The sequence below is a fragment of the Artemia franciscana genome, chromosome 21 (assembly GCF_032884065.1).
Source record: "Artemia franciscana chromosome 21, ASM3288406v1, whole genome shotgun sequence".
Taxonomy (NCBI): Eukaryota; Metazoa; Arthropoda; class Branchiopoda; order Anostraca; family Artemiidae; genus Artemia; species Artemia franciscana.
The window spans coordinates 24,020,993-24,046,576 of NC_088883.1; the positions used below are offsets into that span (position 1 = coordinate 24,020,993).

General features: G+C 34.5%; 1 protein-coding gene across 1 annotated transcript in view; it reads left to right on the forward strand.

Annotated features, from left to right (window-relative positions):
* Positions 1-12,129: 12,129 nt before the first annotated feature.
* Positions 12,130-25,584, forward strand: part of LOC136040710 (uncharacterized) — a 61,844-nt gene continuing 48,389 nt past the window's right edge. The window contains exons 1-3 of the mRNA XM_065725013.1: positions 12,130-12,460; positions 15,076-15,261; positions 19,993-20,277. Coding sequence (XP_065581085.1) covers positions 12,130-12,460; positions 15,076-15,261; positions 19,993-20,277 — 802 coding nt within the window. The remainder of the gene's footprint in view (positions 12,461-15,075; positions 15,262-19,992; positions 20,278-25,584) is intronic.

A 25,584-nucleotide genomic window follows, 5' to 3' on the forward strand; every position in this document is an offset into this window, starting at 1 on the left:
AATTTCTGAACGTTTTTGAATTAATGCATGTTTGATTTTGGCTCTCCACACATAAATTATTAAAATGAAATTTGCATATTAATTCCTTTTTTGGCTAAATGGCTTTCTCTTAGTTTTGATCAGACGATTTTGAGAAATAAGGGATGGGAAAGGAGGCCTAGTTGCCATGCAATTTTTCGGTTACATAAAAAGGCAACTATAAATTTTTATTTTTAACGAATTTTTCTATTAGTAAAAAATATACGTAACTTAAGAATTATCTTACGTAAAAACTTTTATATTCTTTAATTTTTATTTTGTATATGAGAGGGTTTGTACCCTCGTTAATACCTCGTTCTTTACACTAAATCGCAAGTTTTGTCCCAATTCTTAAAGAATGACCCCTGAATCAGAAAGGCCGTAGAATGAATAGTTGAAATTACTAAAAATACTATAGCATAAAGAGCGAGGTATTTATCTCCTCCTAAATACCTCGCTCTTTATGCTAAAGTATTTTTAGAACCCATCACATGCGTAATAATCTCTGTTCGTTTTAAGTTTCAATGCTACTCTTTACTTTCAATTGAAAAAAAATTTTTCCATGTTTATTTTTTCATTGTTTTTTTATAGTAATTTTAGAAAATCCTGCGCCCTTTTCATTGAATTTCTGTTCCCCCATGACACATTTCTCCATGGAAAGATCCTCCCACATAGCCCCCTCCCCTCAACCCCACCCCCAAAACCAAAAAAAAATCCCCTGAAACCGACTGTACACTTCCCAATAACCATTATTATATGTAAACACTGGTCGAAGTTTGTAAGTTGCAGCCCCACCCCCAGGGACTTTGGGGGAGTAAGTCATTCCCAAAGACATAGTTATTATGGTTTTCGACTATGCGGAACAAAATGGCTATCTCAAAATTTTGATCTGTTGACTTTGGAGAAAAAATGAGCGTGGGAGGGGGCCTAGGTGCCCTCCAATTTTTTTGGTCACTTAAAAAGGGCACTAGAACTTTTCATTTACGTTAGAATGAGCCCTCTTGCGACATTCTAGGACCACTTGGTCGATACGATGACCCCGGGGAAAAAAAAAAAACAAAAAAAAAAAAAAAACAAACAAATAAACACGCACCCGTGATTTGTCTTCTGGCAAAAAATTCAAAATTCCACATTTTTGTAGATAGGAGCTTGAAACTTCTACAGTAGGGTTCTCTGATACGCTGAATCTGATGGTGTCATTTTCGTTAAGATCCTACGACTTTTAGGGGGCGTTTCCCCCTATTTTCCTAAATAAGGCAAATTTTCTCAGGCTCGTAACTTTTGATGGGTAAGACTAAACTTGATGAAACTTATATATTTAAAATCAGCATTAAAATGCGATTCTTTTGATGTAGCTATTGATATCAAAATTCAATTTTTTAGAGTTTTGGTTACTATTGAGCCGGATCGCTCCTTACTTCAGTTCGTTACCACGAACTGTTTGATTCAATAGAAATGACGAGTAGCGTGAACATCGTCTGTTGGGTGCTTTCCCTACTTTATCAATAAGTCAATCTTATTGATTTATTTCATCATAAAGGTCGAAGTTACTTCGTAATAGAATTAGATATTCTGATACTGTCAAAGAAAGTAGACACAATACTTAAAGTAATAAAAACAAGCTTTTCAAAACATGTTTTTAATTTTTGGTCTCTAAGGCCTAGGGTTTATTCTATGCTAAGTTGCCATTAAAGAAATCTTGGAAAGGTAGAAATCTAGTCATTTAGGACCACCTATCTTAAGTTTAAATCTAACAAGAAAATCCAACAAGTTTCACGAACAAAAGTCAGCATACAACATGTTCCTGGAACAAAAATTAACACGCAACAAGCTCCATGAAGAAAATCAGTCTCACGAAGAGAAAAATCCATGTACAAGTTTCACTGAGAAAAAAAATTAGGATGCAACAAGTTTCACGAAGAATAATCAGCGCACAACAAGCTCCACGAACAAAAATCAGCACGTAACAAGCTCCAGGAACAAAATCAGTTTCACAAGTAAAAAAATCAATGTATAAGTTACACGAAGAGAAAGATCAACATGCAGCAAGTTTCATAAACAAATAGCCGCATGCAGCAAGTTCCACGAAAAAAAAAAATCAGTATGCAGCAAGTTTCATGTGAAGATTTATCCTTTCAATGTAGAAATGATACTGATCGAAAATGTATAATAAATTTGCTATTGTTAATGAACAGCCATGGATTACCAAGGAGACAGCTGCATAAATAATCTTGGAATGGGAACTTAAAGCGGAACCGGTGGAATCGGAATTTTAGAAATGGGGACGGAAGTGGGGGAACCGAAAACTGACTCAACCAGAGCCAAATTTGGAGTCTTTTGAATCGAGGTGGAAACCAGCAGAATTGAATATGGAACTGTTATAACTAGGGGTTGAAGCGGGGTGTACAGAAAAAGTTATCACTTTATTAAAAAACATTTGAAAAATGTCTTAGGAATGATGACTGGATGCCAGAGGGTGCCATAGGGTCAGCCATGGCGTTGCACGGTGGTGAGAAATGACATATTTTATCATGGAGGGTCGGCTTACAAAAACACAAATTAATGGATTTAATGCATGATTTTTAATTTGGAAACACTGAAAATATTCTAAGAGTGGTAAGGGATGTTTCAAAAAGAGAAAATCCATCATACAACAAGTTTCATGAACAAAATCAGTACGCAACAAGTTGGCAACAAGTGGTGACGTAAAGTGGTAGTACTAACAGGTTCTACAGCTGAAAGTTAAGGTAGGGGGCGTCGAAAGAATTTTTCGGCATTGGGGGGGGGGACTGAAAGCTAAGATCCAATCTAAGAAATGAGGCCTTTTCAGTAAGACCCCTCAAAAAATAAATCTTAATATTGTTTAAATTTTGCTCTAATGGTAACTCTTCCCTTCTGAAATTGTTTGCTAGGTGGAATAGCCACATATTGCCACGGTGGCGTGAATATGCATAGTCTCGGCTCAAATAAACGTTTTTTTAATTAAGACCTCTCGGAAATAACTCTTAAAATGGCTTAAATTTACCTCTAATAACGACCTTCCCCCTCTCAAATTGGTTGATAGGACCCCTAGCTTTCTTTAATTCGCGCTTTTTTGCTTATATTTTATCGTTTATCAGATTTTTTCATTATTTGTTTTTCCATATGTTTACTTTTAACTCCTTTTTCTGTGATTTCATGGTTCTTTTCGCTCACGTTTTATTCTTTATAAGCTCTTGACGCTTTTTTTTTCAGTTTGTTGAGTTTTAACTGCTCTTTCTTTGATTTTATGATTTTATAACGTTTTTCTATTAATAAAACTTGTATGTACAAAAGTTTGTATCCTTTAGATTTATTGATCCATGATGAAACTTGCAATATATTTGACTAATGCAATATAAACATCTTGTGGTTTATGCACATAGGTATGCCCATTCAAGAATGCCCTTAATATAATTATAAATTTTTGTTTGGTAAAGAGGAAAAGGGAAAAAACTTTTGATCACATATGAAGGTTACCATATGCTAGCCATAATGGCACTCTCTCTTTTATTTTATCTCTGATAGCAATATTATCTGATAACACTTTTTAAAGCATTAACTATCAAGCAGGTACATACCAAGTGTAAGCAATTTCTATTAATCAATATTGCCCCTGCATTTCAATTATTGCAGACATGTGGGAAAACGCAATTCATTTAATCATTCGAGTATGCACAAACAGGGTATTCTCCTTGCGTGCCGTAAGTTATTTTGTTGAATCTATTTCCTGAATCATAATATATAGAAATGCCCTTTCGAATCCTAAAGAAGACAAGGATTATTAGAATATAGGGATTCCCTAAGAAAAAATGCATTGAAAGAAAAATAAAATCTCAAAATAAAAAAAATACGCTTGAGAGAAAAATAAATCCTGAAAAATAGCGCCTTGGAAGAAGAATATCTTGAAAGAAGAAAAAAGCATGCTTTGAAAGAAAAAGAAATCTCGAAGAAAAAATGATAATTAACGAATGACATAACATCCCTAATGTGTGCTATCATTACGTAACACCTACGTATTCCCTTCGTCATTATTAATAATCACGTTAATCTTGCAGTAAAGAAGTCCTGGCCCTCGTAGGTTTTTTTTCAAGGAAACTATTATGCAAAAGACACCTGCATCTCTTAGAAAACATTCCTGGAATAGGGCTCTCATGGAATCCAGGGATAGGGCTGTCATGGAATCGAGGGATAGAGATTTCATGGAATCTAAAAGGCAGTCACTACTTATGTCAATAAAACGAACTGAAATTGATTTACAAAAAAAAAACATTTTCAAAAAACAGGTTTTTTGAATAAATGGAAAACTTTATATAAAATAAAAATGTTAAAAATAAAGTAAAATAATTTTCCAAGCATAAAACGATCACAAATCACCATCAATAAATAGATAAAACCCCAAAACAAACCGAAACTAAAAAAAAATTATCGAGTGAAACTCAAAACCAGCAGAAGTTATTATGATTGGGCCTAGTAGTATAGTGAATGGGGTTTCCACCTCAACTAGATCACCCCATAAATTTACATCATTTTCATTCCATTTTATGTCATTTTAATATCAAATAATGCACATTCTGAGCATTCTCCATCCCTACATTCAACATGAGAACAGGTTCATGGACATCGAATGTGGTCACATTTTTTTTACTTTTCACAATGTGAATACGGGTTCTAGACCCCAAAAAGATCAACCCATCAATTTACCCAATGTTTAATTCAGTTCAAACCATTTTAAATGAAGTTTTCCAACATTCTTGCAATATCCCATCCTGAGACTTAACATCAAAAGAGGTCTTGTGAAAGAAGAGTTTTATATTCCATTTTTCCTATACTGTCGATAAAATGCAATAATTTAATATTTAATCCTGAGCTTTAGCATTAAAAGAGATCTTGTGAGGCAAGAGTTTCATGTTCCGTTTTTCGTATACTATCGATAAAATGCAATAATTTAATATTTAATAGATAGTTAGATATCAATATTTAAATAATTTATTTTATCTCTATTTTTCTTTCTATAACTATTAAAATAATACCTTATTATCTAATTTAGAAAAAAACTCAAGATCAGCTGCATTAAATCAAAAAGCTTAGGTGAAAATAGATCAACCATTTTACCTTTAAAATCAATAATGATAACGAGTTTCTGTCCATATTTGTTCTAACACATTTCATTGCTGAAATTGTGTATTTCATTCTAATGTATAAATCTTCTTTCCTAATAGTTCGATTACATTTATTTTCCATTTTTATTTCGCTTAATAGTTATTCCATTTGTTAGTTATCAGTTTCATTAATCAAATTACCAAATCGAAAATAATGTTTCTTTTGATTAGCTCTAGTTTTCTTCCCGAGAGATTCCGTCATGCAGAATATTGGGAAGAAATCCTAACACACGTCAGAAGCCTGTCAAAGGAAACACAAAAGACTATAGAAAATCTTCCTACAAGCCAAGGATGGCTCATTTGTCTAAGCCATTGACTGATTATAAATTCCGATCCAACAATTCGACTTTCACTGTTGCCTTGTGTAGCATTTGATGATGTTAATACAATCGGACCAGATGGTCCAGATCAAGGAGTATTAATCAGCCAGTTTTCCTCCAAACAAACACCATGCGGGGTTTTCCTCAGAGACCGAACTGATTTAAGATCACCAACACCAAAAAAAAGAATGGATAGCAGCCTGGGGGATGGCAAAAAAATTTTAATTTAATTTTTATCTAATTTTTAGTTTATTTATATTCTATTAATTTATCTATTAAAACACGTAAATAATTTATTGAAATAAAAAGATGGATATTAGCTTTGGGCCTGTTAACCATTTTTTTTTACAATAACTAATAATTCATCAGTCTTTTTAATTTTTCATTCTATTACAGATAAATTGTTTACACTATTTCCATTGTCTACACTCTGGCTTTTTATCAGTAAAACTAACTTATAAATTAATAATGAAATAATAACCAGCTTCTGTAATTGAACTCAAACAAGTCAGACACGATTGCGTCAGAAACCTGAACGCACTCACCTGCTAAAAAATAAGATTTAGGTAATGACACGTTATTTTGTAAGATGGCATATGAGTAAAATGTCGTGTGTATAGCCTTAGAAAAATATGGTTTGTATTTATAAAGTCTTAGAGAATATAGGTCAGGAGGTCAAAAGGGTCATTTGTTAAAATTTACAGATTTCATTTTATTCATAACCATTTAATTTTCCTTGTTTCACATATTTTTCACGAGGAAAAAACTGTAATGTTTTGCATAATTCATTTTCTCGTTTAATAATTTTTTCATTAATAAATTCATCTGATGTATAGATAGCAAGCAATTATAAATAGAATGAATAAGCAGTTTTATACTTGGCCTTTTTTCAGCTATTCTTAGATATTTTTCAAGTATTTCCAACAGAAATATCTTAAGACCTAAAGAAGCAAGGATTAGCATATCAATACCACATAAACCTGAAGCATTAAATATATATTTGGATGGTAAGATAAAATTACTAACATTTCCATAATATCTAAAACTTCTACGATAAACAAATAATCTCATTTCTAGTTCTTTTTCCATTTATATTTGGAAAAAAACTTAAATAAAATTATGTGGGTTCATTCCCCTAGATACTCTTCTTATTTAATCAACGCACAAATAACCATAATCGACATCGTTAAAATTTTGGACTTGAGTAGAATGGGAGTAGAATGGCATGGGGTTTATAAAATCCCATGTAGTTGTAGAAGCTCTTATGTGGGAAGTACTAACCAGAATTTTAAAATGAGATTGCTACAACATCATAATTCTATTTCATCGTCTTTAAAACAAAATGCCAAACCTGAAGATGTCACGTCGGCTCTTTTGGAACATATTTATAGTTATCCGAATCATTCTATTTTGTTTGAAATGTTTCTTTGATTTCTAGGGACCAAGGTTTAAAGCAAACTTTCGGGGGGAAAATCGAAATAAAAAAAAAATTATTCAAGAACATTTCCATAAACAGAGATACAGGTGAATTTGGATTGAATTCAATTTATGATAAATTACTGAGGTCAAATAAAGTAAATATCACCTCACCTAAGAGCTATGACTTCTGTCCACCTGATATTTCAGATAAATCTAATGGACCGGAGCCGAAAAGGTCAAAGAGATTTGCTTCCGCTGTTGCATTGAAAAAAATAAGAGCAATAAACTATATGTATTTATTAGGTATAAATTTAGTTTGTTTTTATTGATGCCTTTTAGTTTTACTGCTGATGATGAACACAGTATGTGTGTTCGAAATATCCAGTTAAAAATTTTATATCTGTTCACTGTCGATTAAAAGGTTTCATCCCTATTTTGAACTGTTATACTTTCATAATTTACACTTTACTAAAAAAAATACATTTCAAGTGTTTTCACTTTTTTAATTGTAATAAATTAAGAACTTTTAAGACTTTAAGAAATAAATATCATTATCGGTATAGATATATTGAACGTTCAATCCACATTCATTTGTTGTTTTGTTTTCAGTAAAGTGCAAATTCTATTCTGGTCTTGAGAAGGCATGGGGAGTCAGCACTATTCAGATTAATTTCTGCTTGTTTTGAGTTTGACTGTTCTGTTCGTTTTGAGTTTTTATCTGACTTTTCTTTGTTATTTTATTTTGTGGGAAAGGTTTTTTAAATTTACCTAGTAAAGAATGTGCCTCAGGGAATCAGGTCGTAAAGTCATTGAAATATGACCCATTCGAAAGATGGGACTTTTCAAAAGGCAACATAAGTATCAACAAGCGTCATTAATCCGAGCCAATACCACTTGTAAAAAGATGCGAGTGGTACGATTTCTTGTATGTGATTTGCAGTTTGGTCAAAATTTCATTTTATTTAACAGCATGTTTTCCATACCTACAAAAGAAACTATATATGACGATTTTCTTTCAAATGACTCCTTAGACAGCTCTCGATGATGTTCCTGTGTCCCACTAGTGGTATTAAAAATAAACAAGAAAAAAAACAATAACACATCAGTGCTACCCACATAAAAAAAACTATCTCTTCAGGATGGAGTGGGAGCCATATGATTTTTGTGGGGTTTTTACAATGTGAATTGCAATGGGTTGCTTTTAGTTTCAATTTGATTTTTTTGAGAGTTTTCAGGCTCTTTTTGAAAAATTCATGTAAATTTTAATTTCAAAATAACATTAAGACTTTTAATACTCATTAAAACAGTAGTTACCGTTCCTGAATTAGCCACAAATGGTAATTGTTTCTCAGTTGATGTTTTTTTAGCCCAGTTTTAAAACTTTGGCTACTATGGGCCGTTGTTCTTTCTTTACTTTTTACTTGGATTTCATAAATAGCTTTGTTCTGTTTTTGTGTTTGATGTATTTCTATAAACAAGCTCAATAGCTGATTGAGCCTGGGGATAAGTAATCAAGAGCAGTAGACCGGGTTAACGTTGGCAGTTCATTTCAATTATAGTCAGAACGTGTTTTAACAGCAGGCTAAAAGCCTGCCTGGTTTCATTGATTGCGTTCAGCTTGTTGTCATCTTCACTTCATTAGGTGCAATTCCTTTTTTACTATTGTTGGACTTTCTTGTTCTTTTCAGGTTATTACCGGCATTGAGCATGCCTCGTTTGACGCTTCGAAAGATATTAGCCGATTTTTTTTTATCTTTCCTTTTCCTTTTTCGGTGGCCAGCTTTTACCCCCCCTGAAAATACACCTCTCAGACAAAAACTCCCCATTTAGAATGCCCCCCCCCCCAAAAAAAAAAACAACAACACAGAAAATCCCCCCCCACGTAGTCGGTTGGTCTCCAATCCCTTTGGACTTCAAAAAAGGACTAGAACTCTCTATTTCTAGTCTAATGAGCACATTCCGAAGTTTCTTTGAACTTGAGGGGGAGGTGTGGATAAGGAAGGGGCAACCCCCTCCTGTATGGAATAAATTTTGCTCATTTTGGGGTTTCATGCTATTCTTCACTTTCATAATAGCGTAAACCAGAAATATACCCAGAAATCATAAGGGAGTAGACATCAATTTCACATTTTTGATACGTTTGTAAACGTTTCTTTTGTTTCCCTCCCAAAAAAACCTTTGCTGAAAATACCCTTTTGCTGGCTTTTTGTTGGGAAAACTTTCACGGAGGGATTATCGGACAGGATTTACAAGAATTATAACAGGGATTATACAAGAAAGTTTCTGCGTGGAATTTTCAGTTAGAATGGTACTGTCTTGAGATAATTTCCGTAGAGGGGGGGGGGGGTATTTTTTGAAAAAAGTATTCCAAGGTGGAATTTTTACCTGGGGGAAGGAATTTTTCATGGAGAAGAGTCAGATTTCCCGGTATTATTTGTAGAACGATTAGAAATTAAACTTTAAAAAAAGTTGTTTTTTTTTAACTGAAAGTAGGCTAAGGAGCAACATCAAAACTTAAAATGGACAGGAATTATTACGTATACTTTAGTATAGTTTAGTGTATAGCATACGTATATAGTTTAGTATAGTTTAATATATAGTATGTGTATATTTTAGTATACTTATACGTTTAATTAATCGTAAACTTTGACTTTGTGTCTTAATTCTTTAAGAGCGACTCCTGGAACAGAATGACCGTTTAATAAGAAAAAGAAGCTTTTTTAAAATTTGCAATCACCTGTTATGAAAGGTTGTCGGTGGATGTAGAGTGGGGAGAGGGGATGGTGCCTGAAACCACCATGAGGGAGACGGGTTTTCCGGCATGATTTGATTAACTAACAGAAATTACAATTTAAAAATAATAATTTTTTTCAACTTAAACTACAGAACAACATTGAAAAAGACAAAAGTCAGTCCATATATGTGTGGGGCTACACCGTCCTAAATCCCTTGCTCTTTAAACTAAAGTCTCTATTGCTTTGAAAAAGCTTTTATTCTAATTAAGCAGCCCTAATGTTTGTGAAGTCTTTCTTAAAGAATTCAGCAAAGAGTCAAAATTTAGCGTCAAGAAAGAAGGGCCTAGGAAGGGGAAGCCCCCTCATATATGTAAAATTTTATTTACTTAAAGTTTTAATATTGGTCCTTATCGTTAGTTAAAAAAACTTGTTTTTTCCCTTAAGATTTTACTAACTTGTTAATCTCATAAAAGTGTTACTGTATTGAACACTAATACTATTTTAATAACAACTTTGTATCCCAATCTATTATTGGGATATAAAGGTTGCTTTAATTAGAATAAGAAGCTTTTTGAAAATTAAAAATAACGATAGTGTGAACAGTAAGGTATTGTAGAGGGAGTATCCTCCTCATGGTTCTAGGCGTTGACAGCCCCCCCCCCCTTCACTGAAAATAACCCAGGGATATACTCCCCGAGGAATATACCCCCTTTTAAACCCCCCCCCCCCCACGGTAAATACCCCCCGGAAGCCACCCCCATCCTGTGGAAAACACCACGGGGAGAAACCCCCTGGAAATTAAGACAGTCCAAATTTGAGAATTTTATTTGAGTTTTTTCAGTAGGGGAAGGAATTTTGGTAATTGTGTATTACGCGCCTCTCACTTAAGTTTACGTTGTAAAACTCGAGAACAAATCGAGAACACGAGACAAGGCAAAGACAAGTGACAGACTAGGTGGAAAATATATAATTTGGGCTAAATATTTGCACATAAGGGGGGGGGGTAAATTATTTGGACAGTTTGAGGTCAGAAAACAATTCTTAATTCATAATTTGCAGAATAATTTTACCTAGCACATTCTGCATGTAAACCCGCTATACTTTCCCCTTCCCTCTAATGCGTAAACATATAGTCCAAATTGGTCAATGGCCTCAGATGGCTCGGCGCTGCAATCAGTTGTTAGTAATAGTGTTAGTAGCATTGAATACTTTAAATATTTTAATAACAAATACTAAATTATTGAAAACATCGGTGGCGATCCGGAACTATTATGGTTTCTGCCAATTTTTCATGTGCAGATGTTCTGGTGGAACTATCTGAGGGCTATTTTCCGCGTGTTTTGATTTCTGGGAAATATTTTCCAAGGAAGGGGGCATTTCTGGAGTGATTGAAAAACCGATTAGGGATTTAAGTCTTAATGAAATGTAGGAATGCTAAGGAGAATTTTTCAGGCTGAATTGTCCGCAAGCGATTTTACAGGGAGGGGGATTCTCAGCAAGGATAGAACTGTCTGGAGGGAATTTGACTGGGGAAGCTCTAGAAGAGCCTTTCATATACGGAATAACTTCTGTTCGTTTTAAATTTAAATTTTGTTCCTAACTTTCAGTTAAAAAAAAAAGATAAGTCTTTTGCCTATTGTTTACACATAGTATTTGTTATTGGGAAGTAAACAGACACTTTTATGGAGGCGAATTTTCTCGGTGGAAATTTTTAGTGGTGGGATGTAGGGGATGCCCCTTCTTAAATGCTTCGCTCTTTACGCTAAAATATGATTTGCATTTCAACCCTTTACGAACAAAAGTGAAATACAAGGTTCGTTAAATTAGAATAATATAGCTTTTTGAACATTCTAAATAACGTTAGGATGAAGAGTTAGGACGTATACTATATATATATATAGTATACATATAGTATATATATATATAGTATATATACTATATATATATATATATATATATATATATATATATATATATATATATATATATATATATATCAAACATTGATAACGACAAGGACAAGAATCTCCTTTGGAAAGTTCTCCGAGGCAATAGGCGGACTAACATGCCTGATACTAATTCCACACCATCGCTAAAAGAGTGGAACAATTATTTTTCTAAGTTGTCGACTTCGCACGATTCTAACAGTATTGTGTTGCAATTAGATGAAACGTTGAAGAATTTGTCAACTGATTACAGGATATCTGAGGATATGTTACGTAAAGCTATCAAAACGTTAAAGGCGCAGTCGGCTAAGGATCATGATGGCATATTTGCTAATCACCTCAAACTTGCTCCTTCTTCTTTTTTTATTACTCTACTGGCATTTTTCAACCTTTTACTTACTACTGGTTTAGTACCATCGTCATTGTATATTGGCATAGTTACACCTATTCCTAAGAGCGGGAAAAAAACTTGTCATCTTGTAGTTCCTGGAGGCCAATTATTAGGGGTTCTATGATTGGGAAAGTGTTTAAGTTGTGTTTGAAGGATCTTCTTGAAATCCTCGAAGTTGGTTCTAATCAAGTTGGTTTCAAGAGAGGTTTGAGATGTGACCACACCCATGCATCTTTCAGCAAAGTTATTGAAGAAGCGAGAATCTCTGGTCGACTGCTATACGCCTTCTTGGTTGATATCAAAGGGGCCTTTCATAACATTTCTCATGCATCTGCACTGCTCGCTTTAATCAATGCTGGATTGCCCCTAGCTGTCATTCGACTCTTGGTATTCTGGATTAAAGATCCGTATTTGTCTGAGTTCGTCTTAATCTCAGTCCAAATTAATTCAAGTGGGTAGAGGAATTAGACAAAGAGGAATTATTTCTCCTTATATATTCAATTCATGTTTAGCTACTGCTCTTAATTCTGTTTCCTGCTCTTTTGTTTCATCATCTCGAAATCTGTCTTACAGTGCATATGCTTATGACATTCTCCTTCTAAGCCGGTCCAAGTCTAGTCTTGTTTCTAATTTTAATATTTTAACTAATTGTTTAGAAGGTTTGGGCCTTTCTATTAGTTTTGAAAAATGTAAATTTTTTGTTGTAAATTGTTTAAAGGATAATGTCAGGGCGACTCTCGATTGCGGCAATGGTTTTATTTTCCAGTCGTCGCCAATAGTCACTTATTTGGGATTAACTTATGCTGCTTCGAAAAGAGATTTTAAACCAGTCCTGGTTCAGCATGTTCAGATGAAACTACGCAAGGCATTTGATCTTTTAATTTGTTTTCGGGGTCTTTACCGTCGGGACGTCCTTGGTCGTATGTATAGCGCTGTTGCTCTGCCTCACGTATTGTTCCCGTCCCTCCTCTTCTGTAATTTCAGACGTTCTGATCTTTCGCCCGTTAAAGTTTCTTATTTTAAATTTTGCAAATTTTTACTTGGTTTCCCCCTTTCTTTTAGTAATACTGAGATTCTTTTAATGCTTAAAGTGAAGGATCCTGTAGTCTGTATAAAGAAAAAATATAAAACATTTGAAGACAAGGCGAAAATTATCCTTTTAGGCTAGAATTTATTTCCGTTTCTTAGTAACAGTTCTGACTCTTGATGATTTACAGGTTAAATTATTTAGCAAGTGTTTTTGTATCATTTTTTCTCTTTTTAAGTGTTTGATCAATATGTGATATTTTTTTTATTGTAAGCGTTATCATTTGTCTTTTCTTTATATTTATATTGTATCCTACTCCTCATTTTTTGAGGGAAATAAAGAAAATAAATAAATATATATATATATATATATATATATATATATATATATATATATATATATATATATATATATATATATATATATACGAACAGTACGGAAAAAATTGTTCAGAAATGACTTACATCATAGTTTGCTGACTTGGAAGTTCCCAGTATGTTTTAATTGCTCCTTGGCATTTAGTCAAGTCTTAGCGTATGTAATTTGCTAAACATTTGTCATTGTGCGTGCGAGAAGAGGCGGAGTCATGAAGAGAGCTCTAGATTGATGTGTGTCAAAAATGTTTGATCGAGAGTATAGGATTTTTTGCTACTGTTCGCATATATATTTATGCTGTGGTAAATTTTTGTACTTACAAAAGCACGCGGATATAACACCTTCCCTTTTAATTAGCCTTTAAACAGCTCTTTACAATGTTGTATGACAAACAACGAAAAAACATGTCAGTATTACCCATGCAAAAAAGTTATTTTCTTGTTGTACAAGTCAGGACTCTAAGCTTCCCCTTTAGGGTTTCAGCCGCGTGAACTCTAATGTTCTAATGTTAGTTTTTTTCAGCTTAGCGTGAGACAAGACAAAAAGAATTGAGAGAATGATCGAAAATATATAACTCGGCTTATATATTTGCACATTGTGGGGGGAGGGGTAAAATATTGGACAATTTGAAGTTAAAAAGCAATTCTTACTGCATAATATACAGAATAATTTTACCTAACATGCAGACAGGCTATGCTTCACAACACCCACCCACCCCCCTAATGCGCAAATATATAGCCCAAATTTGTTTTTAAAGTATTACATTTGTATCATACTTAAGTATATTTCATAAGGATTGAGTGTCAGAAAAAACATATTAGAAGGGCATTAGGTAGGGCGTATATCATGCAAGTATCTATCTTGGCCTTTGTGGTACTATATGGATCATTTTTCATTGTAACTTTCACCTGATTTGGAAAAATTGGCTCCAGCTTTGCCCCCTCCCAGGATTCTTAAGAAATTACGCCACTGTTAAGGATGATTTGTTGCAAATATACAGCTCAGTTTAGCCTGTGTATTTTCTAATTGGGAGGGGGAGGTAAAGTTTATTTGCAAATGAATGTTATATTTGGATTTAGGATGAAATTCTGATTCTAAAGAAATGTCTATTTCTTAGCTAATTTCATTAGTGAGTTACGCGGAAATTTTTTCAAAATACTTCTCAAGCAGCTTATAGTGGTTCCAATTCACAAAAACAAAAGGGAGAGGGTAATGATTTTAAAATTAAGATGCAGGATTTACATATTTTCTAAAATCTCTGGGAGGGGGTAATTGCCTCCTGCCCACCGATTGGCCCCACGGGTAACCTTTCAGACCTTTAATCTCTTATTGCTAAAAATATATACTGCATCCAGTAATTGCAATGTCTCCTTTTCATTCATTATCCGCTTCATTTATAAAGCCACTCTCATTTAATTGGCCCGTCTGCTTATTCGCTGCCTTCTCATTGGCTGTTACAAGCCAATGGATCATCGATTATAGCCCCCCTGCAGCTGAGATTCTAATTCCCATACTCAGAAAAAATCAGTGCATTCTGAGAATGGCTAAATCGTTCACAGTAGATTCTCTGATAAACAAAGACAGGATACCTTTAAGGCAACCTTTTTATCCCCCCTTGTTTTTTCAATGCACAGAACCATGTATCCATTTAACCTTGTTTGAAGTATACCAATGTGCTCGATGTTCAAGAACAGGATTTATTCCGCCGTTGTTTCCCTCTTCCACTCAGTCAGTCCCACTCGTAGGTCCAAGTTCATCTGTTCAAGTTGCTGACAGGAAAACTACTGATCCACTGGTTGATTTAAATAAAGTGAAGGATGAGAATCCAAAAAAGTGTTCTTCGCCAAACGGTAAGATCTGTTACAATATATGTCTCCAATACCTTAAACATTACTGCACCGTATCATAAAACATACCATAAGTATTACTGTTCATTTCTATTACCACGAATATCCCCAAAGCTGTGGAGAATAAAAAAGTTATTTATATTTTTCAATTTTGAATGAAATAAGAAAGTTGTTGCACAACATGAATGGAAGTATTAAAATTGATCTATGGCCCAAGGAAATGCTTAAAAATATGTCAGGCCTCATGTTCACCTCATCTTTGCCTTCTCTAGAACTTTGTCCGATTACAAATTTGGCAAATTTTAGGCAAACTGAACGAAACTTTCAGAAATTAATGAATGGCCCAAGTTAAAGCCCTAAAGGGGTTCTTAAGAGCCTACTGTCACTACTTCTGTTTTTCTAAGGCTTGAAATTTCTGTGAAAATTTGATGCAAGTGTGAAGGTAAGCAATCTGGTTCGGCTTAGAAGTCATTTGTTTTCCTGAGAGCCACATTTTCAATAGTGCAAAAGAATCGGACTCCAATCCAGAGGTTCTTCTTTTTTAGTTAAAATATATCTTCACGGAATCCTTACATGCCTTACGAGCAGGAATGGGGCGGAGTTATCAACGGTTCTGGTGGATTCCTTTTTTGAATCCCAGGAGCAGATGTCCCGAAGACCTAAAGTAATGAGCACAAGATCGTGTTGGGTAGCAAGGCCATATCTAGAGGGGGGCTACCAGGGTCGGATGCTCCCTCCCCCCCCAAAAAAACAAAAACAAAAACTGTTCGACTCGTAAAAACATATTAGAAATGCATACGAGCAAATTCTTGATGTTTTTGTTGTATATTGATACAAATGATTATGCTCTACTATATACTACATCATATAGTATGCTATATGATATACTATACAGTACTATATACTATATAGTTTCCTTGCCTCTCCTCTCCAATCTCTCCGAAAATGTCATTCGATTCTCCCAAGTCAGTCCAATGATTTTACAGATATACCATGTTTGACACCCTGGACACATAGTTTCTTTCGGTCAGCAAAACTACTTCACCGGGAATAAACTCTAGTCCAAGAAGGGCTCGAAGTGGCAAAAATTTTAATCAATTCTTAGACCAAATCTTAAGACAATTCCTCTCTATCCCTATCCTCAGTTCAGTATATTAGGTGCACTTGATCTGTTTTCCATCCTTCCTTAATAGCCCCCTTTCCTTATTCAGTTCCCTTTAACTAGCTTTAACTTGGTTAGAATATATTATAGTCCCATAGGGGTTTAAAGTCTCGAAACGTTTAAGTGTCTTTGAGAGCAAATATATCCACCCCTTCTCTGCCCCTTACTCCAAATTATATTGAGGTCGAACCCCAATCCTGACCCCCTCCAGAAAAAAAAATAAAATTCATGAGAGTTTTTATTTGATCTATCAAGCATTTTACAAAATACTGTAGATATGATGTTTTAATAACTTGACAGCGCATGCTGTAAAACCCTGGGAATCTTGATCTAGTATAAGATCCTTAAGAGCTCCTAGCTCATCGGACAACCAAGTACAAATATAACTGCCTTCTTTACTAAATCTATCTTTTGACAGTTTATAGTTTATAATACAACCTCTTCCCCTCGGGCTTTGGGCGGTGTTAACCACGGAGGCATAATTCCTAATATTTGAATAGTTCACATTGTGGACAAAATTGCTAGATCTCAAAATCTTCATCCGATATCTTAGGACTAACGGGGGGAGTAGCAAGAAAGGGCAGGGAAGTGAGGCTGGCATCTATCCAGCCTGATTTCAATTTCCTGTCCAATGAACCTCCCACAAGTGTCTACGGTCTGCCCTTACATATGAAGTGGCGGGGTAATTTCTAGGTCTTTTTCTGGACCTTCCTTGAGCCGTGTATCGGGAGATCCAGCATTTTTTTTTTTTTTTTTTGCATTTTCTTTTGCATTGCCTGAGTCTAAGGATTAAGGATATAAGACCTTTGCTGGAGGAGGGGGGATCATGCCCCTAAAAGATATTTCTGGTTCATATGGTTCCCCTTCGTCCAAAGACTTATGGCTGTAAGTTCAAACCGATCATGAACCTACAGTTCTTTGACCCTTCCTGTAATTTTAGCCCCTCCTTCCATAAAATTGGTCGTCTCGCTGGTCCAAACAACGATGTCTGAAAGTTTCGTGCCACTGTACACTTACGGTCAAACATGCCCTCTTTCTCCCATTCTAATATTTATCTACAATTGGCAACTTGAATAGTTTACGGCCCTTCTATCAGGAGCTGTTAGGGTTATATAATAATACTAATAATAATAATAATAATAATAATAATAATAATAATAATAATAATAATAATAATTATTATTATTATTATTATTATTATTATTATTATTATTATTATTATTATTATTATTTATTTCTTACCCACTTACAAAAAGGAAAAAAGTGGAGTACAAGGAGAAAAACAAAGAATTACAAATAACACAAAGAACACAAAAACACCAATACAAGAAAAGGGAATAACAATTTAGCAAAAGAGGTGGATAAGATGATTGCTAGGACCAAGAAGTATTGGTGCTTCATCAGTTAATTTTGAACTTGGTTTTTCCAATGAGAGAACAATATCCGTTGCCTGATGTTTACTCATTAACCTTCGGTTCCAAAATGATCGTGGTAAATAAAGTAAGAACTTACAATAACGATGATAATCCATCTCGACCCTCTTTATGTCATCCCCTGAGGTATATATGTTGAACCTTTCGACTATTCTAAGCAAAATTGCTAATTCAAAATTTTGATCAGATATCTTGGAGGTTAGGAACGAGAGGATAGTAAAAGAGAGCACTGGGAAGGGGTTTTGGTTACGCTCCAATCACTTTACTTTTATAAAGGAAGCTATAGATTTCAATTTCTAATCAGATTTATCCCTCCCAGACTTCTAAGAATGTTTCCTTCATATGAAGTACCAAGGGGGAGAATAATAACACATTGGAGGCATATGGTTCTTTACTTAGTCAGCGCTACTGGGCTATCTCTGAATATTTGCAGTTGTGTTAAAAATTTAAATATGTAGCTCAAACGTCTCATGTGAGGCAATTCGTGTATAACTCTGTCAAAAAGCATCAATTTTAAACCCCATAGTACCAGATATATAATAGCTGAGTTTTAAGTTCATCGTAATTTGATTGGTTATGCTTAATAGTATAGATATTCGACTTAACCTGATTGATTATGCATCTTAACGTATACTTGTAAGGTAATGTTTTTGTTTCTTTTTTCTCTTTTTTTTTGTAAAGTGTATTCTAAAAGAGAAAACTCTATTCCGCTCATCTCATCATCTACGCACAACCTGTAGCCTACTGATTTGCTTATGGACTGACTTATTCCCTCCAGAAAATTCCCCCTGCCTCTGAAAACTACCTTGCGGTGAAAAATCTTCTCCTCACTAAGAAAATCTTTGGAAAATCCCTTCCCCTGTTGAAAATCTACCTCACAGAAAATTCCCTCGGATAATTCCCCTTGGTAATTCTCCTTTGTAAAATTATCTCCAAATGTAAAAGTGAACAGCCAAAAGGAAATTAAGACTGAAAAAGAATGCAGAGAAGCGTACATCAGCTTTCATAAATATGGGGTCGTGGCTCATAGTATAGACGGGGGGGGGTTCCAGATGCTCAAAAGAGCACATTTCAGTGTCCATATTATCAAAATCTCTCTGAGCCTTCAGATAAATATAGAGGGGGTACGGGAGGGGGTAAATTAATCTCGAATATCTGTTCATTAGAAAAGCCCGAATAGGGGTGCTGAAGGCTCATACCTTTTTATTGTAATAAAATGTTTCTGGCACTTATCTAAGCTTAATTTAACTAAACTAATTTGTTTCATATTTCATAAAAATTATATGTAATAACGTGGGCGCACATCAGCAATTATGAGGCTGCAGATCGTTTTGTAGATGGGAAGGGTTGAATGCCTCAGACAGTGTATATTAATTCCAAAATGCCCTAACTCTCATTGAGCCTTCAGTTAAATATAGAATGAGTTCTAGGGAACTGGGCAGGCATAAAATTCATATCTAATCATTTTATTTATTATTCAATCATTTAATTTATATCTTGATTTCCGAGTACATTTCTGGTATATGCCTTTATTTTTGGTGATAATGCGTTCCCTCTGGAGAAAATAATTGTATTCCTTCTATTACAATAATTTTTTCCTATGTAGCATAAAATATTATAATCACAGGTCTACTGGCATTCTAAACAACGTGTTTTGCCTGTATTTTAGAATACTAGTGGACTTTTCCAAAATTCCTTCTTTTCTTCAATATTTTAATTTGTCAAGCTTTTTCTGTGATATGTTTGATTTTACTTGTAGGAGAATTTACCACGAGGCGGAGATTTTTCGCAGGGGGAATTTCCCGGGGGGATATGCCTAACATCTGGATTCACATAGTCCCACTCTCTCAAACTTTTGATCTTTAGCGTGATATTCTAAGCCTGCTAAAGAGTTTTTTTTTTAAAAAATCTATATTTCATTGGGTTTTCTTGAGCAGAAAGGTTCTTTTGATTGATTTTGCGTGGATCCTGGTGCGTCCACCTCCTTTGAGACTATGTAAGTGTCGGGTGTCTTTTGGAGTATCTGGGATTCGAACTGAAAAATTTAGTCTTTTCTCTTAGTAGGCTCCATTAGTAGAAAATTATGGGTAAAATTTACAATGTAACGCAGACAAGAGCAACATGAATTTATTTTTACAGATTTTTTGGAGATGACAAAAGTAATCAAACCCCATGGCTCATCATCACCTGGTTTGGCAACAGGTCCATCTGACCCAGGAAAAAGATTGAGAACTGCTTTTTCATCCAGTCAACTTCTTCAACTTGAACACGAGTTTCAAAAAAACATGTATTTAACTCGATTAAGAAGAATTCAAATAGCCAATGTGTTAAGCTTAACAGAAAAGCAAGTGAAAATATGGTTTCAAAACCGACGTGTAAAGTTCAAAAAAGGTGATTACTCAGCTATAGCAGACATAGGAAACTGTAAGTGCCAGTTACGGACATGTACCTACAGGCGGGGAGATACTGGCTCCCATAAAAACTTTAGCTGTGAAGGACCTTCAAGTTGATCTTCCATCTTGACTGTACGAATGAGTTTATCTAAAGAGAATCACAGACATTACTTCCATTTTCAAAAACGTGCTTGAATTCCATTGGTTTATTTTTGTGACGTATTTTCGCTAACTAATGAACATTATTTTATTTTTGGGGCGAATCAAATAGCCCCGAGTTTTTAAAATCAGGAGTTTTATCTGGGACTTTTGTTCGAGAGGGAAGAATACTTTACAAAAAAAATATTTGACAAAACGGAGAAAAGATTGTTTATACATATTTGTATTACTTTTATTATCAGTCGGAAAAACATTTTGTGGGGGAGGCTCAAACAGGCCCCCCCCTTCTTAGTACAGCTCTTGCTTCGGGTTAATTAATGCTACAAAAGAAAAAAACTAGCGAGGAAATACTATTTCCTCGCATTTCCAAAGGCAGAGCCTTTTGAAAGAACCACGCCTTTTAAAACTTGCTTAGTTCTTTTGTTACAAATATCAAACCTGTAAAAAGTACAAAAATAATTTTAATCACAACATTTTAAAAAGTAAACCTTATTTGTCTCTATAGCTTATTCCTAAAAGACCTAGGTTCTATAATAAAGATGGGAATTCCAAAGATTTAAAGGACTAGTGCCAAAGAGTGTAAATAGGCCTATGCTTTATCAGAGAACATGCAACATATACCGCAGAAGTTACTGCAATAAAAGTCGAAATCGATCTAATGAGTTATAGAAAACAACCCAAGCTGAAATAAAGTGGTATTTTTAGGGTTATTTTTGGAGTCATAGTTGGAAAGTTCATTCACTGTCGATTTCACTAGACGTGTTAGTTTCTAACAGTAGTTAAATCAGGTGGCTAGTTAAAATCAAATCTTGCTATGAAGTTTTATGGAACATTGCCGAATTGTTTAAAAAAGAATGCGTCAACCTTGTTTAATTTTACAAAAATTGATCTATTTGAGCTTACAATTTTTGTAACTGGGGATCAGGCAATCAGTATTTACACTATCTTCGATTTTTTCCTCAAATTAAATAAAAAAAACAAGTTTTTTTAAATGAAAGTAAGAAGCGACATTAAAAGCTTAAAACAAACAGAAAATTACTCCGTATATGAAAGGGGCTTTTCCTCCTCAACGCCCCGCTCTTTACGCTAAAGTTTGACTCTTTCTCTTAACTCTAGTTCTTAAAACAGTAAAAAAAAACTTTAGCGTAAAGAGCGGGGAGTTGAGGAGGAAAAACCCCTTTCATATACGGAGTAATTTCTGTTCGTTTTAAGTTTTGATGTCGCTTCTTACTTTCGTTTAAAAAAACTTGTTTTTTTTATTTAATTTCTGGACGTTTTTTTAATTAATGTATGTTTTAATCTTGGCTCTCTACACATAAATAATTAAAACTAAATATGCATATTAATTTTTTTTGGCTAAATGGTTTCTCATAGTTTTAATCGGAAGATTTTGAGAAAAAAGGAGAGAGGGAGGAAGTCTAGTTGCCCTCCAATTTTTTGATTACTTAAAAAGGCAACTAGAACTTTTAATTTTTTTACGAACATTTTCATTAGTTAAAAATATATGTAATTTACGAATTGACTTACGTAACAAACTTCTATATTCGTATGTTTTATTGCGTATATGAGGGAGTTCACCCCTCGTCGATACCTCGCTCTTTACACTAAAGCTTAAATTCTGTCCTAATTCCTTAAGAATGACCCTTGAATAACAAAGGCCGTAGAATAAATAGTTGAAATTACTAAAAATACTTTAGCGTGAAGAGCGAGGTATTACGAGGAGGTAAACCCCTCATATGCGCAATAATTTCCGCTCGTTTTAAGTTTTAATGCTGCGCCTCACTTTCAGTAGAAAAAAAATTTTCTTATTTATTTTTTCATTGTTTTTTTAAATAATGCTAAAAAATCCTGCGCCCCTTTCATTGAAAGTCTCTTCCCCCATGAGAATTTTTTCCATGGAAAGATCCTCCCACGTAACCCCCCCACCTCAACTCTCCCTCCCGTCCGTACACTTCCCAGTAACCATTACTATATGTAAACACAGGTCAAAGTTTGTAACTTGCAACCCCTCCCACGGGGACTGCAGGGGAGTAAGTTGTCCCCAAGGAAATAGTTATTAGGTTTTTCGACTATGGTGAATAAAATGGCTATCTCAGAATTTTGATCTGGTAACCTTGGGGAAAAATGAGCTTGGGAGGGGGCCTAGGTGCCCTCCAATTTTTTTGGTCACTTTAAAAGGACACTAGAACTTTTAATTTTCGTTAGAATCAGACCTCTCGCGACATTCTAGGACCACGTGGTCGATATGATCACCCATGGGGGAAAAAAAAAATAAATAAACACGCATCCGGGATTTGTCTTCTGGCAAAAAAATGCGAAATTCCACATTTTTGGAGATAGGAGCTTGAAACTTCTAAAATAAGGTTCTCTGCTACGCTGAATTTGATGGTGGGATTCTCGTTAAGATTTTATCACTTGTAGGGGGTGTTTCTCCTATTTTCTAAAATGTGGCAACTATTCTCAGGCTCGTAACTTTTGATAGGTAAGACTAATCTTGATGAAAGTTATATATTTAAAATACGCATTAAAATGTGATTTTTTTTTATGTAGCTATTGGTATCAAAATTTCATTTTTTAGAGTTTCGGTTACTATTGAGCCGGGTCACTCCTTACTACAGTTCGTTACCACGAACTGTTTGATATCTAAAATTTCCTCATTGGTGCATATGAACGCACATGGGTGTATGTAATGAGTGCTTCCACTGTCTCGAATTCTCTCCCTTAAAATTTTCAAATTTCCCAATGGGCGCATATGGATGAACATGGGCGTATGTGATTAGTGATTTAACCATATCAAAATGTTTCTCAAATTTTGAGATTTCCTCATAGGTGTATTTGTACGAACATAGGCAAATACACTCAATTCTTCTACTATTTCGAAATTTTTTTCTCACATTTTCAAATTCAATTACAGGCACATATGGGTGCACATGGTCGCATATACCCAATTTTCAAGCTTCCACTATCCCCAAATTTTCAATTTTCCTCGTGTTTCCCCAAATTTTTACAAAAGAAATTTTGGCTCTCTGAAATCTCTCCTGGGTCACGTTTATAAATGCACTAATGTTAATACAAAACAAAACTCGTTCATTTTTGGTAAGATTTCAGAAAGCTCAATTTTCTTTTTGGGAGACTCGAGGAAATCATGAAAAATTCAAGAATAGCGGAAACGCTGTGTGTAATCTAAGCAAACTTGACAACCGTGTTTACTGTACGTAATCAACCAGGAACAATCTAAAACTTAGTTTGTGTGAAATTCAAGCCTGAGGGACTTGTCTGAACTTATTCTTTAAAACTAATGACAAAATAAGTTCCACAAAACAAAACACCGAGTCTCACAAACTGTGAGATGCGAAATGAGATTATATAGTTTTTAACAAATATCTAACAAGCCGTTTTCAGCTTCGAAAATTATTACTCTCAAGCCTTTTTATATTTTTGTGCTGTTGCTGATTCTATTTACTATATTTTATTACATTTCTATTTCATAAAATAAATGTAGGTATGGTGCATTTTATTGTTTTTTTTCTCTGAAGTAGTAGGCTCATTTTTCGTTAGCAGTAGCAGTAACAGTAGGCTGTAATAGCAGTGGGCTGACCACTTTACTATATACTGAAGTAGTAGTAGACTATTTCATTATATTTTCTCTGCTCTCCACTTTGATGTCTCTCAATCAGAATTGCCCCCATCCGAAAAAGTTTTTATGCAAGTAGTCTAAAAATGACCAGGAAATGGTAACTTAACACCAGGACCGTTCAAAGCGGGAAGATACTAGCGCAGTTGTCCCAGGTGCCATGGCTGGGGGGGTTGCTGCGGCTGGAACGTTGCCAACTTTAATCAAATTTTTAATATTGATTTGGTTTTTTGCTTATATTTGAGTTGGGAAAGGGCGTTGTAATGAATTTCGTCCCGGGTATCACCAACTCTAGAAACGGCTCTGCTAAACACAGAAACCTACCAGAATTGCACCAAATTTGGCTTTCTTCGTAAACCAAAACCAACTCTTTTGGAGAGCTTTCAATTATCTTTTCTTTACCTTGACACCGTATAAAGACAAGAATATCTAGAAAAAGTCCAGCTAATTGCCTTAAAGTTTTGCTGACTATAGCTGGTCAGATAAAATCAAGTATCAACCCATGTCAATGGGACGAAAGGGATTCGCTTAGATCACTTTCCTAAAGTGATTTCCTACCAACCAATTGGATACCTAGAAGTTTTTACTCTTCAATTGTTATCGTCCTTACGAACTTCTTGTAGACGCCTTGCAACTACCATATCCTCACATTCACTATTAAGTGGAAATTAATTCTTGTCATTATTAATTTCAAAAAACAAAGTTTTTCTGAGGAAAGTAAAGATAGAAGTTGAAACTTAAAACGAACAAAAATTCCAACTTCCGAGCCTATATACCATATATCGATAAAACTAGTACACACGAATGAACTGATGATATTTCCCTATGTTTGTAGGATTACAGAAAACTAGTGCATTATTGAAAACGCAAAAGCTGAGAATAAAAAACAAGAATATTGATTTAGGATTCAAAAGTAGATTCGTAGCCTCACAACAACAAACTGATCTACAACGCTTATAAGTCTTATAGGAGCTGTGGTCTCAGTATACAGTTAAAATTATCTTAAAAACTTAGGCATAAAAATAATACGTTTAAATTCATTAAACAGCTTGCAAAATAATGGATTGATTTATCAGGAAAAATTTTGGTGTCACCTAGTATTATTTCAAATGAAGAACATATCAATCGTAATATGAGTTCTGAAAATCCAGTTATTTCTCTCTAAAAAAAAACGAAAAATTTCGAGCTGTGATACAAATTCTAAAGTGAGCCTGTAGTCTTAAATCTAATAAAATTCCTTCACTTCAAAATTGTCTGCAAAAAAAAAATCTTGAAGTGTCCTTTTCAGATCCAAAACGACAGTCAATCATTGAACAGAGCTCATTACGCGGAAGCGATGCCAGCAACAATCTAAATATACTTTACGTTTATATTGTTAAAGTGTCTTTAAAAAGTTTGCATTTGCCGTACCAAAACCCCTATAATGTTTTGTGTTTTCAGTAAAGTGCTAGTTTTCCGTAATCCTACGAACATAGGATAATAGCCCCAGATAATTTATTTGTACTTAATTATACGTATTTATTGTACGTATGATATACGTTAGAT